The 21,455-nt window shown below is 29.3% G+C and overlaps 1 protein-coding gene across 3 annotated transcripts; it reads left to right on the forward strand.

The window, feature by feature from the left end:
- The first annotated feature begins 2,809 nt into the window (after positions 1-2,809).
- LOC107446067 (alcohol dehydrogenase class-3) lies at positions 2,810-19,641 on the forward strand. Of its 3 annotated transcripts, XM_016060602.4 has the most exons (10): positions 2,944-2,960; positions 4,623-4,733; positions 7,352-7,493; positions 7,685-7,773; positions 9,919-10,041; positions 10,684-10,900; positions 11,560-11,687; positions 14,119-14,254; positions 17,909-18,047; positions 19,308-19,641. In XM_016060602.4, exons 3-10 carry the CDS (start codon positions 7,352-7,354, stop codon positions 19,342-19,344), a joined length of 1,011 nt encoding a protein of 336 aa, XP_015916088.1. In that variant the 5' UTR covers positions 2,944-2,960; positions 4,623-4,733; the 3' UTR covers positions 19,345-19,641. The 3 variants fall into 3 exon arrangements, with proteins under 3 accessions (XP_087017397.1, XP_015916088.1, XP_087017398.1); XM_087161271.1 differs by lacking the exon at positions 4,623-4,733 and having other exon boundaries at positions 2,810-2,960; XM_087161272.1 differs by lacking the exon at positions 2,944-2,960 and having other exon boundaries at positions 4,623-4,727.
- The last annotated feature ends 1,814 nt before the right edge of the window (positions 19,642-21,455 follow it).

A 21,455-nucleotide genomic window follows, 5' to 3' on the forward strand; every position in this document is an offset into this window, starting at 1 on the left:
GGAATAAATAAAATAGTCGACTAAAAGTTCAAGTGTCTCCCTTTCAAGGCTAAGTGCCTCTAAGATTAAAAATGTTCTAAGGTAAACCAAAGTTTCACTGAGAGGATAACACTCAAAGATGACACCAGGTAAGACAGAGGGTGCTGAATTTGACCAAGAGCAAGATTTCATTTCGAACGTCCCATGTATAATGAAGATGCCAGTTCAAGGGGAGAATAAAGTCATGGAAACGGCAAGTGCCGAAGTAAAATACTAAAAGCAGAAATTTAAAACCAGAAAACCTAAAAGCCGAAAGTTTAAAAATAAAACCAGATAAAATTAGTCAGGTGTGCTCGCAGGGGCAAGCAGATCATCGAGGGTATATTTAAGAATTTCGATGATTTTCTCCCTGCAGTCAATATCAGCATAAAGTTGATATTGAGTGTATTGATCCCATTTTCTGCCACGGATCATCTGGAATTTGGGACAAAATTTTATAAGATGGTCAATGTCTTGTACTCTGCCACAAAATTTACAATTTGCTCGTTTATTGAAGAATTTCTGCGGATATATTCTGAAAACCCCGTGGCCCGTTAAGAATTGGTTTAAATAGAAGTTTGACTGCAGGCGAGTTAGAAATATAATAATATTATGATATATAATTAAAATAATTGCTATAATATTGCAATTATATATCATAATATTATTATAATTCATAAAAATAACCTATACACGCAAATGAAGAAAAATCTGGAATTATTAATCGTGATCTTTCAATATGTGCTGTACAAAATTTACGAATTATTCTTAATAAACTGATCATATTTTTATAGAGATAATGCTAGAAACGTTTCTGTTTAGGATAAGAAACAAAAAATAATATTTTTATGGATAATTCTTTTTCTAGTGTGATTTTAATTAAATTTGAATATAATTTTACTTTTTCCGGTTTCTCAAACTTCAGTATAAATGATTTACTATTCCTAAATAATGCAAGCCACTGCTTCGAATATATATCAGGTAAGTTCGAATGTTACCATCAAACATTTGACAGCCTGATTTGTTTAAAAAATGATTCTTCACTTTTTTATATTTAAAGAACTATTGTGAAAAAATGATTAACTGAAAACAAAGTACTTAAAAATATTTTCATGTGTCTACGGTAAATATATGAAATAGTCGAAAGAATTGCTTTTCATTTCAATTTTATTTCAACTTAAGAAAACTGTAAACTTGGATAAGACAAAAGTTTTCAACTTTACCTGAATTGAATATGGGCCACTATTTTGCAACAATAAATATGAGATTTTGAAAATAAAATTAAAATCCTGCATCACGGAGAAAACATAATACTATGTAATGTGCTCCAGTAAAATCTAATATTCTTACGTTTTTAGGTCAATTTTGTAAGTTAATGATACGGTTGAATCAAGAAAAGTGTTTATTGCACTTAATTTAATATTTTGTTTTAATTTTATTTATGTCAGCTAAATCAACGAACAACATTAACTTCGTTGCATCACCAAATTTCTAACATCATCTGAAACCACCTGTTTGATTTCTTTATAGTTATGATTTTGAAACGTGTTACTATAAAAGTAAATAGTTTAAAATCAACGAAATTGAAATTTTAAAAAAACAAGAGTTTTATACTGAAAAACAAAATTAATGGATGTCACTAATTCATTGAGGAGAACTATATTATTATAATAAATGTCAACATTTTTATTGACATCAATAAAAATCAATTCTAGTACTAGTTATTAATTTTAAAAAAAATAGGCTATGTACTGAAAAGCAAAATGAGGTCTGCGTCAACAAATTAAGGTTATCTGAAACCACGTCTTATTTTGTTTTTAGTTTAATAGATTTTGTTTATAGATTTCGATAAAAGTAAATAATTCAAAATCATCGGTAATTGAAATGAAAAAAAAATAGTTATGCATTGAAAGGTAAAAATAAAGGAAAAGTAGTACTAAATCGCTTATGAGAAAAATAAAAAAAAATATCCGTACAATTATATGCACTAATAATGTTTAATTCATTTTTGTAATGTGATTTAATTGAAAAAAAATATTTTATGTACTAAAAATTTAAGTTAATGAAGAGAAGGTACTTTTAGAGGAACCGTGGAAAAATCGCTGTAAGAAGATAACGCTTAATCAATTTCGTAAATACGTATTACTGTTATTGTAGAAAATGGTGCAACTTTACTAATAATTCTGCAAAAGATTTTAGTAGTTTCAGAAAATATATTTCCAGTGATATCAGAGATAGTGCATTAATACTTTAATGAATTAGAATTAAAAGAACTTTTTTGTACCATTACTTACAAGTATTTTAAACAGTGCATTAAAAAGCAAATCGAGAAATGGTTATGCTCTAAATTTCCTTTAAAGGTCTCATAACAATTTTATTTGATTTAAAAATTTTTGTTTTAGTTTGCGATAATTGATAAATGCATCTAGTACTATATTCAAATTCTATTCAATAAAGTTGATTTCGTAGTATTGGTTATTTTTGTATTATTGGTTATTTTTGTTTTATTCACTCCGTACGAAAAACGGGTATTTAACTAGTTATAAATAATTTTCTCTATACATTGTGATTGAGATGAGTCTCAGAGTCAGTGATAGGTAACAAGGACCAATCAACAAATACGTATCGATAAAAAAAATTCCAACACAATCAATTATTGTATTGAATTTTGAACCTTGAAGATTGATGTGATTGATAGGCAAGAAAAAAATACAAAGTTCATGTGTCCAAAATAAGAAAGATTAGAATGAAAAGAAAACTGATTAATGATAAACGATAAGAATTTATATATTTACACTACTTTTGATAGACTTTAATAAGATATTTTGATCTCCATCATTTTATTTTTTTTTCTCATGGAAATCAAGGAAATCAAAGCGATCAAAGTAAAACCTCTATATTGTTTCCAGTATTAGTGAAAAACAATGACAACAGCCGGAAAGGTAAGATTACTTTTTGTTGCTACATTAAATTAACAAAAGATTAAGATTGGCCAGGTGTGAAATTAAAAGCCATAATTTTTTAGCTGTTATTGGAATAAATTCCAATTTTATATACTAGATTTTAACGGATATGAAATTAGTTTGGACATACACAAGTATAGTAATAATTTAATAAGATTAAAAAAAAAAAACATTTCATTCATTCTCACAGAAACCTGTTTACGTAACATAAAATGATTCAATTAATTCTTTTTTAAAATTTTATTACAATGCACTTTGGTAGTTGCGTTGATTTAACAAGAGTTACTCCCTTAACAGAATTCTTAGTTAAAAATACACTAAAACAAAGAATCTCTCCGTAACCGAAAACTATTTCGGTAAAAAAAAGTAACTAAATAGAATCCAAATTATGATTGTAGTACTGTTCTTCTTTTATAACATTTTTAAAGCTTTTGATGAAAGATATTTTGATTCTTTCATGAGGAAACTTTATCAAATCAAGTTGGATAGAATTGAATTTAAGTGCTATTTCTTGAAAGAGCATTGAAATTAATAGTTACATTTTAATGCAACATTAACGAAGCGCATTGAAAAAGAAATATTAGTGATTCATAGTTTTATCAGCTTCTACTAAAATAAATTGTTCAATAATAGTGTTTTTAGGCATTATAAGTTTATTAATTTACTAAACAAGATAAATTAATCTTCAAGAATCAAAACTATAATTGTTATAAACTATTTGTTAAAATAATTGTTCATAGTTGCTAAGTATTTTTAAAGTGATATAATAAGTGCCTATAAAAAATTAAGGAAAGAACTGCATAAAAGTTTCAGTGCTGTTTGGTTTAATGTATGTAATTAAAGTCGCATTCTCCTTTTTTAAAGAAGCTTTGAAAATTTCAGCTTTGAACAGTAATTTTGCCGATCAGTCGTTTTATTAAGAAAATTTGCTAAATTTAATTAGTTATTTATTAAACATTAATTTTTTGTGCTAATTATAAATACATTTTAAAATTCTCTTATTAAATATAATTCTCAGCATTTTACTTTGCTAAATATTCTTGTAAATAGAACTATCAAAGAAATTGCAATTATGACGGGTGTTGAAATTTCCAATTTATTAAATAAAGAATCGCGTTTTAAATAATTCAAATTGTTATCATAAAAACATTTTCTGCAAAATAAAAAATTCTGGACTAAGTTACGGTATTAAGTACCAACACTTTGGTTGCATCAGCCGTAAAATTCATTTTTATCGTAAAATATTATAGCCTAATTTTTACAGTGATTTTAATGTAATTATTACTGTAAAAATGCGATATATCAGTTTTTTTGTTTCATAACATGTTCTGGTAAAAGTGGATTTTATGGTAAAAAAGTACCGCAGTTAGCAACCTAAGTGTTGATACTTTTTACCGCAATTTGATCTGGAATTCTTTACAATGTGCAAAAAGTTGAAACTTTTAATCTACCGATTACGTATATTAAAACGTTTCAAAATGTAAAAAAAAAAGCTTAAGTTCGAAAATTACCCAAGTATAATGTTTTAATTGCTTTGGCGAGTATTTGGCGAGTAAATTTCGAGAAAATATTTAGCGATGGTATGTATTTTCAAAAAAAAAATTTTTTTCAATATTTTTTAATGTAACTGATTTTTTTCAGCCAATCACATGCCGAGCCGCAGTGGTATGGGAGATAGGAAAACCCTACTCCATTGAAACAGTTGAAGTAGCAACTCCTAAGAAAGGAGAAGACTCCTAAGAAAGGGTAAAAGTATGTTTTCCACATAAGGAATTTTACAAAAAATTTCGGAACTAATTTAGAGACAGAACTACACTGATTTTCAAATTACAAAACTTATTTAATTGAACTTTTTGTTACTAAATGTTATAATTTTAAAAATTGAGGCAGGCCCGATTAATATATTTAGCCCCATTTCTTTTCCTTCCCTTAATTTAATATTTAAATATCTTACTTTAATCCATAATTTAATTGGAAATATAATATTTGTTTTATTTAAAAGCACATCACCGATTAGAAACACATCACCCAAAGTTTTAATAGTTTTTGTGCCATTCATTAAGATATATGTGATTTTATAGATTTTGGTGTTTCAATTTTATATGCATCTCCAAACGTAGGGAAAGCGTAAGTAGTAAGAAATTCTGGATTAAATTACGGAACAAAAGTACCGGTACTCAGGTTGCTGGTACTTTTTATAGGAACACGTTGAATCTAATTTACCTTAATTTCTACAATAATAATTTCAGTAAAATAACTGAATCACTCGAATTAAACAAATATTACTATAAAAATTACGGTATAACATTTTATGGTAAAAGTGGAGTTTACGGAGAAATGGACATTATGGTTGATACACCCAAAGTGCTGGTACCTTATGTCATAATTTGATATGGAATTTTTTGCAGTATAAATGGTTTTGACAACTGGAGCCAGCTTATAAACACCTTTCTTATAACAATACTAGTGCAAGATTTTAACAACCTTCCTTATAACAAATACCTATGACAAAAATGCAGCATAAACTTAAAGTTGTGCATAAAAATATGTGGCAAATGAAGGGTTTATTCCTCTAAAAATAATCATAGGATTTTCTTCAGAAAACACTCGAAGAATTTTTCTTCTAGTGTAAAATATCTTCGGATTTTCTGTAAGCACTACCTTTTTCGTTTTGAAGAAACATTCCTTTTAAAGTATTTGCGCAGTCCTGAATAACTTGCCAATATGCTGCTTTGATAGTCCAATTCCTTTACGCGAATATTTGTGGCCAACTCCTACGTCATTCTAAAGAAAATAAATTCAAAAGAAGCTTCAAAAGTTTTTGTCAAGTCCAAAAACAGTTTCAAAATTCGTGCAGAAGATTTTCTACGAAATTGTGCATCTACAAGTGATAAATAAGCTATTGTGTTCAGATTTTCTTCTGAGTCTTATTTTTACGAAATCTTCTGATTATTTTTGGAGAGCATTCCAGAAAATATCCAATATGACATTGCTTAGGTATTGTTTTTTACAGTGGCAGTTTCATCACGAGTTGAAAAAGTAGTGCTTCCTTCCTTTGCCGACTATGTATTTCGCCAAGGAGTAATTTACTTTCTTTCTCAAATATGCTATTATACTGCTTGGGGGGACACGTGAAAAGTACTGTGTTAAAGAAAATTATTCCCAGTTCTAGACGAATCATAGATTAGAGTCGATAATTGTTGGTCCAAATATGAGGTTTCTGTGATGATGAAGGGTGGGTCATGGACTATGAATGGAAATCATCTGCATGGGTCATCTGATACATCTGATACACGGATCTGTTATTCTGAAATGAAGCAAAAGACTCTTTTAGATCACTTCATAACATACAAATATTTCAATTAATATGAGACTAGAGAAGTTAATCTTGTAGATGAACCAAACGAATTTAACTCACCAGAATACACTTTCTGGATAAAAGTATTCAGACAGCCAGTTGTTATGGTGGTGGTGGAAGCATAATGGTGTGGGGGTGTTTCTCGTGGTTTGGCCTAGGTCTGTTAGCTCCTGTGGTTGGAAACATAAACTCTGAGATATATGTGGACATTTTGGACAGTGTTGCACTCCCAACTCCATGGCAATATTTCGGGGAAGGACCATTTCTCCCCCAGCAGGATAACTGCTCCATTCATACACCGGGGCCTGCACAGACGTGTTTTAACGAAATGAGTGCTGAAAACCTGGCCTTCTCAAGGCTCTATCTAAATCCCATAGAGCATCTTTGGGGCGAATTAAAGCGCAGATTACGTAGCCAGCCAAATCGAACATCCTCACTGCAAGCACTCACTTCAGCTGTGATGGAAGCCTGGAAGTCAATTCCGATGGCCACCTATCAGGAACTGGTGGAAAGTCTATGAGCAAGCTGTCATAGATGCAAAAGGGGGACCAACATCAGATTAATATGTGCCTCGGAAAGCTCTAAGTCCATACCAACTGGGTGTTTTGGCCTGATAGTATGTCTTCTCCTCATACTTTATGCACTTCCTATTCAATGTATAAATGTTAACATTTCTTCATCAATCAAAATAAACTTAAAAAAGTAGTTCAATTTAAAAAATAAAGATATTAGGGAGTGACAAGTTCGGACAAAGTTTTAAAATTAATAAACATTAAGTCTGGACCCATTATTGGTCACAGATTAATAAATCTACGAACAGAATCACATGAAACCTCTAATAAGGATCATCGCAGAATGAATTTTCTGACTGATTGATGCCATTAATTTCACGACAAATAAGTTTTGTTCTACGTTTCATACGAATGCAGTTATTGAATATAGAGTTTTCTTCGAATACAGTTATTGAATGCAGAAAGACTGCAAAGCAATACTTTGAAATTTCTTCTTTCAGATGGCTTCAGCTGGTATTTGTCATTCAGATCTTCACATACAGAATGGAATTGCCAAAAAGTTTCCATTTCCAACAATTTTAGGACATGAAGGTGCTGGATTTATAGAAAGTGTTGGAGAAGGTGTGGAACGTTTTAAGACAGGCAAGTATGAAACTACTCCGTAAACACTATTCTATAGGAAATAAAAATTCCATGCGTAATATAATTAAAAAGCTTTATGACTTATGTTTCTCATGACTGTAAAATGTAGACTATGGGATAAATTCTTAAATCTTATCTTTTAAACAAAACACATAATCATAGGATTTTAAGTTTTTCAATTTTGTTTATAGGTGATTTAATTGTATTTGCATTTATATCTTATTGCCGTGAGTGTGATTGGTGCATGAGTTCAAAGACCAATGCTTGCAGAAAAACTCAGGTTAGATATTCTTAATCATTTTTTTTTTTTTTTTTTGAAATCAGAAGCCAAGTAGATTTTATTCCAAAAGCAATATATTGTTTTATCTAAAAAGCTTTCCACTAGTTCACTGAAAAGCCGCAAAAAGTTTGCTAATTAGTTTTATTTTCCTGTGATAGATAGTACTTAAAAATGTCCAATCATTTGCCTTGAGATAGAGCTACAAAATTTTTGCAAAATAACACTCTACATCAAAAAGCCACAGCAAGTGAAACCAACGAGACTAATTCTTCAAATTATGTTGGTTTAATTTTAATTATTAATAAAATCTTTTGCAGTGAGAATAAATCAGAAGTTCTCTGAAGCAACACTCGACATCAAAGTCATCGCAACATGTAAAACCGATGAGACTAATTCTTTCAACAACGCTTTTTAAGTTCTACCGATAGTGAATTAAGACCAAAATATCTTAAACCTACCAACTAAACTTACAAATATATAAATAAATAATAGATCGTGCAAAGTCATTGTTGCTGTATGCAGGATGTAACGAGATTATTGCATTTGATCTGCATTTTTGAATTATTTTTTACAAATAAACTAAATAAAAGTTATAGCTTATGAGTCACAACTAAATATTTGAGCGGGAAGAAAAGAAAAGAAAAAACGTAGTCGGAATTTACTGACGAATCATTAGGAACGAGGAAGATAAGATAAAAAAAAAAAAAAGGCATGTTTAATTGGATACCTGTAAGTGACATAATCTTAGGTAAATCGCTGCATTTGTGGAGTCAGAGGTCAGTCGAATACACACGTGACGTCGCTTACAAATATCCAATTGAATCCGATTTAAAGCACACTGTCGGATCACTTCACTTCATCGGTGTCGGATCGGTCACTTCATCGGTGTCGGATCGGTCACTTCATCGGTTGTAAGATGGGGGGGAAATTCCCGCTTGGGAAACTATTCACTCACTATTCAAACTGGTTTTGCTTTTTCTTTTCTTTTTTTTTTTTATCCCGTCCTCCCCAAAAGGAATTTTTCAGAAATTGATAACGTTTTTATGTTTTTCACGTGCCTATATATTTAGTTGCGCTCCTTATGTGCATTTCTTAACAAAAATTCGATTGATATATAAAAATATTAGTTATTACAAAAAAAAATATATATATATAGGGTGATTCTAAAAAGATGGGCAAAACTTTAGGAAGTGATAGTACACACCCAAGCAAACAATTTTTATCATAGTCGAAAACAAAAAGCAAAACCGCTGGAGGGCGTCAAAGTTTATGTTCCTATATGAGGCAAAAACACACAAAGAACGATGAAGTTAAGTTATAAAAGCAAATTTAATGGCATGTGATTACAATAAGTGTTCAAAACAGTGGCTATGCACGAAGTACAACGGCGAAGAAAAGATAGGCGAACATTCTGAAACACACCATCACGAACTTTCCCTGCAGTGGCTGAAAGCTTGGCGACAAGTTCTTCTGCAGATTCAATGGGAGTCTCATACATAAGAGCCTTCAGCTGTCCCCACAAAAAGCCAATTATTTTTTTAATATTTTTTGCCATTATAGCACTCGAATTAGCAGCTTTTATGTATGAATCGTGACGAAAAATTTGCATACGAGCTCTTCTTCTTCCCATAACATGCAAATAATAACTCACAGTGCAGTAACTCGCAACAGGAATGGAGCTTTCACGTTTGCATCGAACAACTTTCCAAATGCGCCAGCACCTTTGCGCTTTGTTTTCGACCATGCATTCTTTGATAAAAATTGTTTGCTTGGGTGTGTACTATCACTTCCTAAAATTTTGCCCATCTTTTCAGAATCACCCTGTATATATATTTATATAACACATTTATAACATTTAGAGAATTATCAGCACAATGTCTCTATTTTTTATTATTTTATTTATTACAATTTTTGTCAGTGTATTATGTCAGTACTTCACAAAAACCAACTATTATTTCTACCATCTTACATTGTTCAGCAAAATTTACATAATATCCTAAAACCTTAATAATAAATTAATATAATTCGAAGCATTAGTTATTTAAATACTTTTATTCTTTAAATTTCTTACACATTTGTACTTATTTGCTGTTCTTAAACAATAAGCAAAGGTCCTAATGCTTCTTTAAAATTTTGCCAATTCAGAAAACTGGTCTTCAAATGGACGGGACGTCTCGCATCTCAGCCAAAGGAAAAATGCTCACTCAAATAAATTCTCTAGGATTATTTTCGGAATATACCGTCACATCTGAATATAACGTCACAAAAGTGAGTACATTTTCTCTAAAATTTATTTAGTATTCAACTTTTGATAATACCAATTTCAAGCCCGGACAAAGTTTCTGAAGAAATAAAAATAAATGACTCTTGAGTTATTCAAGTAATTGCACTTGAACTTGTTTTCTGAAAATTTTTAAATAAACCATAAAAGAAAATTTTCTAATGAAAACAGTAGCACCAATAAAAGCAAGAGGTTAAGGAACTTTTTTTAAATTTATTAGAAGTTGCCTTTATAATATTAATTTCAGAAATGCCTAAATATTTATGAACTTATTTTATTGCATTTCAATCTAGTACAAAATGATCCTTTCACAATATAATAGGTGACTAGTGTACGATATAATAGGCGAGCGTCGCCATCATGTACACATTATAGTAGATGAGAAATCCGATCTTCTTAGAATAATCAAATCTAAAAATTTACGTGATACGTTTTTTTGTGTGAAGTTTTTAGTATTATTTACTGTTTGAGTCCTTTCTATAAACTGTAAGATAAAAATTCTGCTCTGCTACAAATATTTCACGAATGTATAACTGAATAAAAAGTTTCAACATTATGATTTTTTTTCTACAGCAGTAAATATCCAATTTTCTAGCGCTTATCAAGAAATAACAATCTTCTCTTTTCAGGTTAATCCTAGTGCTGATCCCAATATGCTGTGTCTAGCAGGCTGTTGCCTTCCAACTGGTTATGGGGCTGTCATTAATGCTGGAAAGGTGACCCCAGGATCGACATGTGCCGTTTGGGGTCTTGGAGGAGTTGGCATGTGTGTAATTATGGGTTGCCGTGACAGTGGAGCCTCAAAAATTATTGGCGTCGACACTAATCCAAAAAAATTTGAATTAGGTATTATTTTTCCGTTTTAACCTGATTAGTTAATATATTGCAATCTAAATAAGTTTCCATACTGGTCCAAAATTAGTTTTGTTGGACGAACAAAATATTCAGGGTAATAATAATAATAATAAATTTCTAGGAAGAAAAAAAAAACATCACACTCTAGCGCAATTTGTTGTCCATTTTGAAATTTATATATTTTCAAAGCATATTGACTGAAGTGAGCATTATTGTTTAATACTTGTTTGGTAATAGATGCAGCTGTTAAAAAGTGTGCGATGGCTATCTTTACACTTAGGCGATATTGGTTCGGTCGGCATAGTGTTAAGTGAGAATGAAAAACAATTGTGATGATGTGGAGGTGGTTATGTGGTAAATATATGAAGGCAGACACACAAAAAATTTTTTTTTAGAAATATGTAGTTTTACGTCACCGTCTTTCGTAAAATCCAATAATATCAGGTTATATCCTGATTTAACTTAATAATTAAGTGAAAAATCTAGTTTCAGATATTTTACTTCAATTTTAATGTGTGTTACAAACTTTTTAAGATCTATTTGTGCTTTATATGACAAAATATCTTCCTTATATCTCAAAACAAATTAATTTTGATTAGTTTTTTGAATCACTTCGTTTTCAATTGTATTTTATTGTTGTGTTGTTATAGCTAAGCAATTTGGTGCAACTGATTTTGTGAACCCTAAAGAAGTAAAAAGTGTACCTGAAACTTTAGCTCAAATGTGCAAAGATGGAGTTGACTACTGTTTCGTCTCCGTTGGAAATCTTTCGGCTATGGTAAGAATTTAGTTTACATCACAGGAAGAAAAAAAAAATCAAAAAACGTAATATATATCTAATTCATACTCTCACACAGAAAAATTAAAGCTTTCATGCTACAATATTATTACTTTAATATATTTCTCGAAAGTAGTTCAAATTGTTGACATGTTTAATGTAGGCGACATTTTAAGTTATGAAATAAGACCTAAAAACGTTCTTCATAAGAAAAAACATGCTTTTTTTACATTGAATTCTGGACTCTTCATTCTCAAAATTTGTAGCTATATTGAAGGTTAAGAATCCAAATTTGACGAAACAAAAATACCACACCATGAAAAAATTTACAGTTTTACCCTGACTGAAACTTTAGTAGAATTTAAACTTTCTGGGGATTCCAATAGATTCATATAATTTATTTGGGTCGAATTTCACTTAAGCAGAAGTGATTCTCGAAAAAATCTACACGCTAGAAAACGTAAGTATTTTTAAATATTTTTTTCTTTCAAGTTAGTAGTTCGGTGATTTGTATGAATCTTTTAAATTTATATTTATTTAATATTTAAAAATAATACAGTACAGAGCATGCAAGTCCCCGTATGTGTACCTAAGAACGAATAGCAAAATTTATGACAGCATAGTAGTCAAGTGAAATCTCATAGTATTATGAGTATTAATTTTATACCTATTTAATTTTATTAATTTTATATCTATAAATTAAATTAATTAATTGTTTTACATTAAGATAAATACATACACTTAATGGCTATAACTGTTTATTTTTTCTCCAACTTTTGAAATTTTAGCCCCAAGTGTGAAATTGTTTTTTTATAATTAACGTTAGTTTATTTTCAAAAATTATTTAGTTTGATTTGCAAAATTAAAACAGTTTTGAAACTGAGATTTATTGCAGCTAAAACATTGTACTTAAATAAAACTTAATGTTTTTTTTAAAAAAAAATTATATTTAACGTTAGTTTGGTTTCAAAAATTATTTAGTTTGACTGGTTTGCATAATTAAAATAGTTTTGAAATTGAGATTTAATACCACACTGCATTGCAGTTAAATAAAACTTCGCATTTTACCACGTTTATATAAACTTGCCTTCGTGTATGTCTGTCCGGGTGGAATTTTGTAATCGATTTTAAACTAACTTCCCGACTAGCTACAAACTTCAAATTTGGCACATAGTTCAGAATTGGATGACAATGCATGAAAATGAAGAGAAAAAAGACATACAAAGTAAAATAAAATAAAAATTTAAAAAAAAATTATTTTCGAGATTGTCTTTTGTTGTCGATTCCATTATTTCAAATTAGTATTACATGTCAGGTGAAAAGATTTTTATTGTCGGAGTATTTTTATTGGCTGAAAAATTACGTGGTAGGATCCAGTTTTTCCTCATTCATTTCCAGATTTTTTTGGTTGTCATCAGCATAAAACTAATGAAAGTCGTAAATGTATTGTTTATCTATAAAGATTTTTGTATCCCTAATTTAAAATGAAAGTTGTATTATTTTAGTAGTGGTCTTGTAGTAGTCTTGACTACTCTTGACTAAGAAAAATAATCTAAATAAAAATCTATATTTTTAAAAACCACGTTCCTTGTAGTGAAGAATAATAATTAAAAAGTAATAACTTTTAAAAAATATAAAATAAAAATTAAAAAAATTATAATTTAAAATAAAAAAATTCGAAGTAAAAAATAATATTTTTAAAAACCACGTTTTAGTAGTGGAGAATAATAATTAAAAAAAAAATTGAAAAACGAAAAACGTGGGAAGCATGAAATACATAACAGTATATATACACATACATATACACATTTTTTTACTCATACACATGCACAGCCACATATACATCCACATACATATGCATATACACAAACATATTCCACATCCACATTCAGATACAATTACAATTACAGATATACCATACACATATTTTCAAGAGCACACATACACACACTAATATAACATTACTGTTATGTATTTCATGCGCTCCACGTTTTTCGTTTTTCAATTTTTTTTTAATTATTATTCTCCACTACAAAAACGTGATTTTTAAAAATATTATTTTTTAATTCGAATTTTTTTTTAAAATATATTTATTCGTCTTAGTAATTATTAAATCCCTTCATCATTGTATAATTGTACAATTATTAAATTCCTTCATGGCAGTAAAATCGAACTTCGGAACTGTAAAATATTTCTTTGTTATACTCCTTTATACTTCAATAGTGAAGAGGTTGTAGTAAATTATTTCATAACCTTATGTAAGTCTTTAAGTTTTGTTTACCATTTTTGGAATCAAATACGAAAAACCAATTTAATATAGTCATTCATAACTTTCATATTTTTTAATAGTCTTATCTATTAAGATATCAATTTTTCTTGTGTGCAGCAGGTTTTGGATTAATAACTTATGTTTTAACCGTTGGTTTTCCAGGAAGAAGCATTTAATTCTAGTCATCCTCATTGGGGAAAAACTGTTATTATCGGTTTGAATGATATAGGATCAAAAATAAAAGTTGGAGTTTGGGAGTTACTATATGGCAGACAAATACTCGGGACTTTTAATGGATGTTAGTATTATCTATTTACTTGTTTGCTTTAAAGCCATGACTTTTATTAGTGTATGCTTAATATATAGTTATCTTTTAATTCTTGATGTTTTATCGCTTCCCATCGAATATTAACTGAATACCCATTCTTTGCATGGGATATAGAAAAAGAATGCTGTAATCAATCTGTATTAATCAATACTGCTCAGTTATGCATTAAACTTAAAAGCAAATACCTATGCATTTAAAAAAAATTTTAATATTTTCATTAATTTGACTAATAGAGGACACGGAATAATTATAATGTTAACTTTGCTTATATATGGCCCTGTTTCGAACATTTTGTTCAAAAGTAAAAGAACAAAGGTTTTGCAGAAATGTATTGTATGCGTTTAAATATAGTTTTCAGAACGTTTTTTTTTTATCTCACGGTTACTGCTACAATGATAGAATTATAAAATTTAGAAAAAGTAGCATATACATTTTATTTTCCACGGTACGTCATATTCATAGTAAGAAAAATTAGGAGAAACTATAAATTTGGCATTAAATACGGTGCTAGGCAGAGACGATGAAAATAACATTTTGTAAATTTTCGATGAGTCAGTGATTCAGCTGGACTAAAAGCTTACTAAAGTTAATGCAGAAAGAAATATAGCACTTGAGTATGCATGATGCATCCTACTCTTTCCACAACCGACTAGTGTTGCCAATATTTGTGCTAAAGATATATTTGCAATTCCTCATATGGTGACTGTAAATTACATTTCAAAGAAAAAGTAGGTGTTGACTTTTAAAAATTTCAAAATTTTGTCGCTATAACCATGAACTTGAAAGTAGAATAAATTTTTTGTCATTATTTTTGTTGGCATACGTTATTAAAACATCAAGTAAAATTTAAACAAAAACATTGCTCATTCTCTTGAATGCTATGCTTGACAGAGGATTGCAGGGTGTCAAAGTTATTTTGTTATTACTAAATAATATATTTTATCAGCTATATTAGCTACAAACTAATGTTATTCGATGGCAGATAATTTCACTTTTTTATTAATAAAAATGTTGCACCACATAATTTATTTTCATAATTTAATAACCTACAATAAAGAATTCGCAACAGTTTTCTACTAAAGATAGAGTTCAAACCATTTTTCAATCAAATGATTTTTCATTTAAGAAGTAGGAAAATTAGTTAATAAATAATTTAAGTTTCAATCATAAAATAATTTTCATTATCTCCAAATAAAATATTTAAATTAAATCACATGTAGAGTAGTTCATAAGGACTGCTCTTAATGTGTAATTTTAGAACCTTTATTAAAACTGAAAATAAAAAATATGCAACATTAGAGGTAGGAAACTCATTTGTAGCCGACGGAAAAAGTTAAAACGCAATCGATATTTCTTTAGAGAAAGACAGGCATAACAAACACTAAAACTGGTTTCTAATTATCGTTTTTGTACTTCTCTTTGTTTCCTTCTGCAATAAAGCCTGTCTTGTTGTTAATTACTTTCGCCATCCAGAATTACCATTTGTCCAATTTCAAAAGCAATTTAGTTTCTTCTTGCTTAAATACTAAATTGTGACCTCAACGTGCAACGTTTTGCTTTCGTTTTTTATGACGATTTTTAAACTACATGTTAAGAGTGGTCCTTACTGAAAACCCTATGTAAATGTCATATTTGTATTTAGAAAAACTTAACAACAATGTTTATTAGTTGTCTTCCAAACTTGAGAGCTTTGTGCGCTTATTCAGAAAGTATAAAGTTTAAACGACTTATTCGAAAGAGTAGGTTCTAAATTAGCAGTCTCTAAAATATAGCGTTAAACAATGTGGATAAGATCAAACATTTTACAAAAGCCTCAACCCAATTAATGTTGCCTAGATTAACTTCATTTTAATCTTGTATTTTTCTAAATTGTATAAAATTACAGTTAATTTCTTTGCAAATGTAATTTTGAATTGAACTATAACTTGTAAACTATAATTATTAAATTGATTGCTCCCTTGTTTAGTTTTTCTTGAGTTTAGTAAGCTGAAAATTTTTTGAGCCACGCGACTTATATATCCCAAACCTTCATTAATTGCTGACAGCATATTTCAACATATATTTTTTAACATACTGTTTGACTCATAATTTCTATCACATTCCGAATTTCTAACTTTGAAAAGGCATTCTCTAAAAAAATAATGAAATAAGTACGTCACCACTTACTGGAATAATCAGTTTAATTTTGAACCATAATATCATCACATCATATCGTTGGTATGCACATTTACTGAGACTTTAAAAACGTTTTAAATTGAACCATATTCAATTTTTCCAGTTGAAGCATAGTATCATAAAAATCAGTTGAAAAAGAATTGTTAATACCGTAATATTATGGACTTTCTATTAAATTTGCACACTATAATGGTTCAACCAACTACAGACTGCGTAATACACTTTTTAAGTGAAGTTTGTAAAAACAGATTTTCAAATTTTCTTTTTAATTAACATTAAAATATTTTTAAAAGGCTTGTAAATTTATTATTTGTAAGAAATAAATACTTTTGGGCTATAAGTTTCTAATGTTATTCGTGATGGTAAAAATAAATTTTTTTTTAACGTCTTACGTCAAATTAGTTACATTAAATTGTATCTCTCACCCAAAAATGGTGGCTATAAAATTGGTGAAGTGAAATGCTATATATAACTCTTGGATCTATTTTTTCACTACACCAATGTATTCTTACACCTCTTGATGAAAAGTGGCCGGCACCATTTTTGCTATTCTATAATATTAAAATTTTTAATTAACAGTAAGATAAGGTACAGATAAAATTTAGCAAAGTTGTTTTTGCAATACAATATAAAGTAAGAATCATTAATTTAGAATACATATGAATTAGAATACATTTAGAATAACTAGGCTTAGCATAATTGAAGTGGATAGAAATTATGCAATATAAAATGAGTTAAAACAGTTATCAGAGATTTGAAATATAATTATCCTTATTACACAGTTATAAAAACATACATACATATTAAGAGACCAATTTTACCTTCTGTTAATGCATATCAGCTTTGAAAATAACAACAAATTCTTGCGAGCTTGTAATCAAGCTTCTGACGATGTCTTACTTAGCGTTTCTCGATATACAAAGCTCGCCATGTGCCAACCTTGGAGTTTTCGAAGTGAAAATATTTCTTGTGTGACATAGGAATTTGGTGTAAGATTATTCAGTTTTAAGTGTTTAGATTAAAATTACGTCCTTTAAATCGTATATGTACACTCGATTTTTCGGTTGTTCAACATTATATTTGGAGAAATATTACGCCACAGTTTTTACAATGTAATGAGTCGAAATCACGAGATGAACTCTTTAGGGTCGCTTTCTGTTAGGTCCGAGGGGCTAATTTGCAATCCAGCAACTTTTAACAGCTTGCTCTCTTCTTTGAAGATTGGCTACGTATATCCAATTAAAATGCAAGCTTTCATTTCTTTTAAAATGTGTTACTTAAACTGAAAAAAGTCAAGAATATTTTTTTTAACTTTAAAGAAATGCCAAACAGAAAAGCGAGTCATTAAGAGCCGTTGAATGGGAAAAACGCTTCCGGGATTCATCTCGTGATCGATTGACTGACTATACATAATTTTCAACAAATGCTGTAACAATGGTCTTTTTTCAGCTTACACCGCTGTTAGAGACGTTCCTTATCTTGTTGAAAAAGTATTAGACGGAAAAATACAGTTAGAAAAGTTAATCTCTCATCGTTTGCCTCTCCACCAAATCAATGAAGGCTTTGACTTAATGAAGACTGGTGAATCGTAAGTTACAATGTGTTTTAACAATTCTGCATGAATTAATGCTTTTTATTTCATTGATGTTTATTCAGTGTTAAATTCTGATCGCTAGCACAAAACATTCATTCCACTATTATTATAACCATGCAATTGGATTCGTTTATTATTGTGCAACTTATTTTTCCAAATTCTATTTAAAACGGATGCAAATTAAACGAAACGAACACTGCATAATTAGCTTTCCCTTACAAAACAAGTCAGATGTTTTTAAAAATAACGTTGGCAAGTGTACAAAATACAGCTGGGGTCGAAAATGAGGTTATGTTCTGCACCAAAATAAACCTAATCAATTAGCTCCAATTTCAATCTCACCTACACCCAATAAAACCAACCTCATATACAACTCCGAAATATTTCTGATAATATAAATTAATCACACCTATACTATTACTATTCACTTTTTATTTCACAACTTGAGTAGTAAGAATTGTAGGATCACTCGGTGTCGAGTCACTACCATGGATGATGTTTCTTCCAACTTAGAGGCACTATGGAATTGTAGGGTCATCGGATGGGATACTTTCACTGGTTTCAGGGGACAATCTCCAGCCATCTTCCTTCCTTCCATCTACATCAGCATTTCAGGCGCGACGAGGTACAAGTAGTACGGGTGGAAAATCGCCCTTCCTTCCTTCCTTCAACGTTTTTTTCACTGCCGATTTTTTTTCTCCTCCGGGGGTGATGGAAAATTTCCACGAAGCAGTCAGCCTCCGTTACGCTTAGTTCCAGAGATAGAAAATCTTAAGCTTCTTCCAAAGGTTTCCTCAGCAAGCAACTATGCTGCCGACTTGTAATATCAGGGCTACAGCCCTGTTATCAGTGTTGTATTTAGCTTGAATTAATTGCAGTCTTAAGCCATCAGACGTTCTAAAACGAAAACGAAAGAGATTTAATTCTTTTATTAATACAAAAGTATTTACTTTTTGTATTATATATATATATATATATATATATATATATATATATATATATATATATATATATATATATATATATATATATATATATATATATATATATATATATATATATATATATATATATATATATATATATATATATAAAATATAATATAATATATATTATATTATATTGTATAGTATATTTCTTGAAGAGCAACTTAATGTGTAGTACAATGTTTAATTTCGATGTCTTATCATTTCATTTTGCTCCAGAATCTTCTTCAATCCAAAAATATATGTTATAACTTTTAAATATTTTCAGATTAAGAGCAATCATCGATTTTGACTTGAAGGTTTAAGTAGTGTGTCTTAAATTGAGGTCTTCTTACTCGTAGAAAAGGAGTCTACCAAAAAATATTTCTGCAATGGACTTTTATTGCAATAATTTGTAAAGCAGTTCAATTTCATTTCAAAATTTAGTGCTATTTTTTTAAGCACAAATGCTATTCGAAACAAAATGTGCAAACATGTTTGATGTGATAATAACACATTATATAATAAATAACTTGTTTTAAAATTGTTATTGTTGCATATTGTTTTCAGTGATGTTGTTACCCAATTTCATAGTGTAATAAAAATCAATATTGTAAGAAAAATATGTGTTCGAATTTTGCTTTATTTACAAATTCTCAAGATTTTAATTTCAAATTCTGTGAGATTTTATTCTCACATTGAAAATTGAAAAAATATTCTGAGATTCGCCATTTTAAACGCCGTTTGCTCTAACCAAAACCATTATCTATTCTAGTGAAATGAAGAGTTTATTTGTGTGTATTTATTTCTTATAATTCCAAAATTGTTTGCACTATGATTTGGACATCGGCTGCACGCAAAAATTAGTCAGCTATCCTTAAATTAGGTTGAAATTTTCAACTAGATCGTTCGTTAGAGCATTTAGAAAAAAAAGGAATTTTCTCATTAGTTAAGCATTAGCCCTTGTTTCAAATTAAGTTATAGACTATTCTATTGATCAAATATTTTTAAGATAACATCATAGATGTTTGCTAGCTTATTGCTCTATTAGATTTAGAAAGGACGAAATTTATTGCAGGTTCCTTAATAAAATTTTCGTTATGGTAGATAAAATAAATAATCAATTTGAGCTTGATAGCATAGTCAGACTACGTCACCATAATAAATATTTAAGTTGGCTGAAACCACATGCTTATTTTGTTTATAGTTATGCTCTTATGACGTATTTCCTTGTAACTCATCAACGAAATTTGAATTTAAAAAATAAGTTATATGCCAAAGAGCAAAATAGTATTAATTCCTTTGGAGAAACGTGAAAAACAGCTTAAGAAAGACAACTTAAGGATTGCTGAATTGTCAAAAGTGAGAGTTTCCGATTTCTGAGGGAGTAGAGGAGCCGTAGAAAACTTCCATGCTATTATAGTCGGCAATAATGATTTATTAATTTTAATAATAGGCACTACTTGCATTATGGCAATTGGTGTAGTTTTAATCTGTACCAAATACGCTAATATAGGCACAAAGTATTATATTAGTATAATTGATGCTTATTAATACTGCATTAATTCTGTACAGTTTTAATATAGATACTGGGGAATGAATTTCTGCGTCCTTTCTAAAAAGATAAGTACCCGAAGAAAATTGTTTGATTGCGGTACATTTTGACTATCATGAATTGGTGTATAGCAACAGCATTATGCAAATTGATATTGATTACAATTAATCTTTATTTTAATAGAATGAGCTTCTGCAAAGATGTTTTGCTTATTCTAAAAACGTAATGCCATCTAGGGGCGACAAATAATAATAATAACTAAAAAGAGGAATTATCACAGCTCTATTAATTGAGTTAGAGCTATTGTTTAAATAAAAGAAAGTATATCTAATTACATCTGAGATACAAAATGCTTTACAAAATTCGGCTTTAAGCGCAGAAAAATTTCGAAACTAAGCATTCATGGACTAAAAATAAAGGATTTGTGTGTGAGTGTGTAAGCATCTGTCTCGCAAATGTTTTCAAAATATTAAAATATAAATAAAATATTTTTAATATTTTCGCAAAAAATTAAAAATAAGTATATGCTGTTTCAATTTTGAATACATGGGCGTTTTCGAATTCGATTATTATTTGTTTCGTAGCTATTTTGACGTATTTTTGCTCAATATTGGGAAACTTTTTTTTAGTGCTTTTTCGTGCAAATCTGATCATTAGGTCATAAGTTTTTCAGTTTGTTGCCATTTTTTACTTTGCGCACTGTAGATATATGTCAGAAATATTAAAGTTTAACACAAGCTTGATACTACCTTTATTATGGTGTAAAGTGGAATTATATTATGGTAAAAATTATATTTTTTTGAACTTGATTGCACAATAATATGTTTCAACTAGAAAGGAAACTCGGTTCAATTTTACAGATGATAAGAGTAGAAGAAAATT

Source organism: Parasteatoda tepidariorum, chromosome 4, assembly GCF_982258835.1.
Source record: "Parasteatoda tepidariorum strain Cologne lab strain chromosome 4, Ptep-v5.0, whole genome shotgun sequence".
NCBI classification, from domain to species: domain Eukaryota; kingdom Metazoa; phylum Arthropoda; class Arachnida; order Araneae; family Theridiidae; genus Parasteatoda; species Parasteatoda tepidariorum.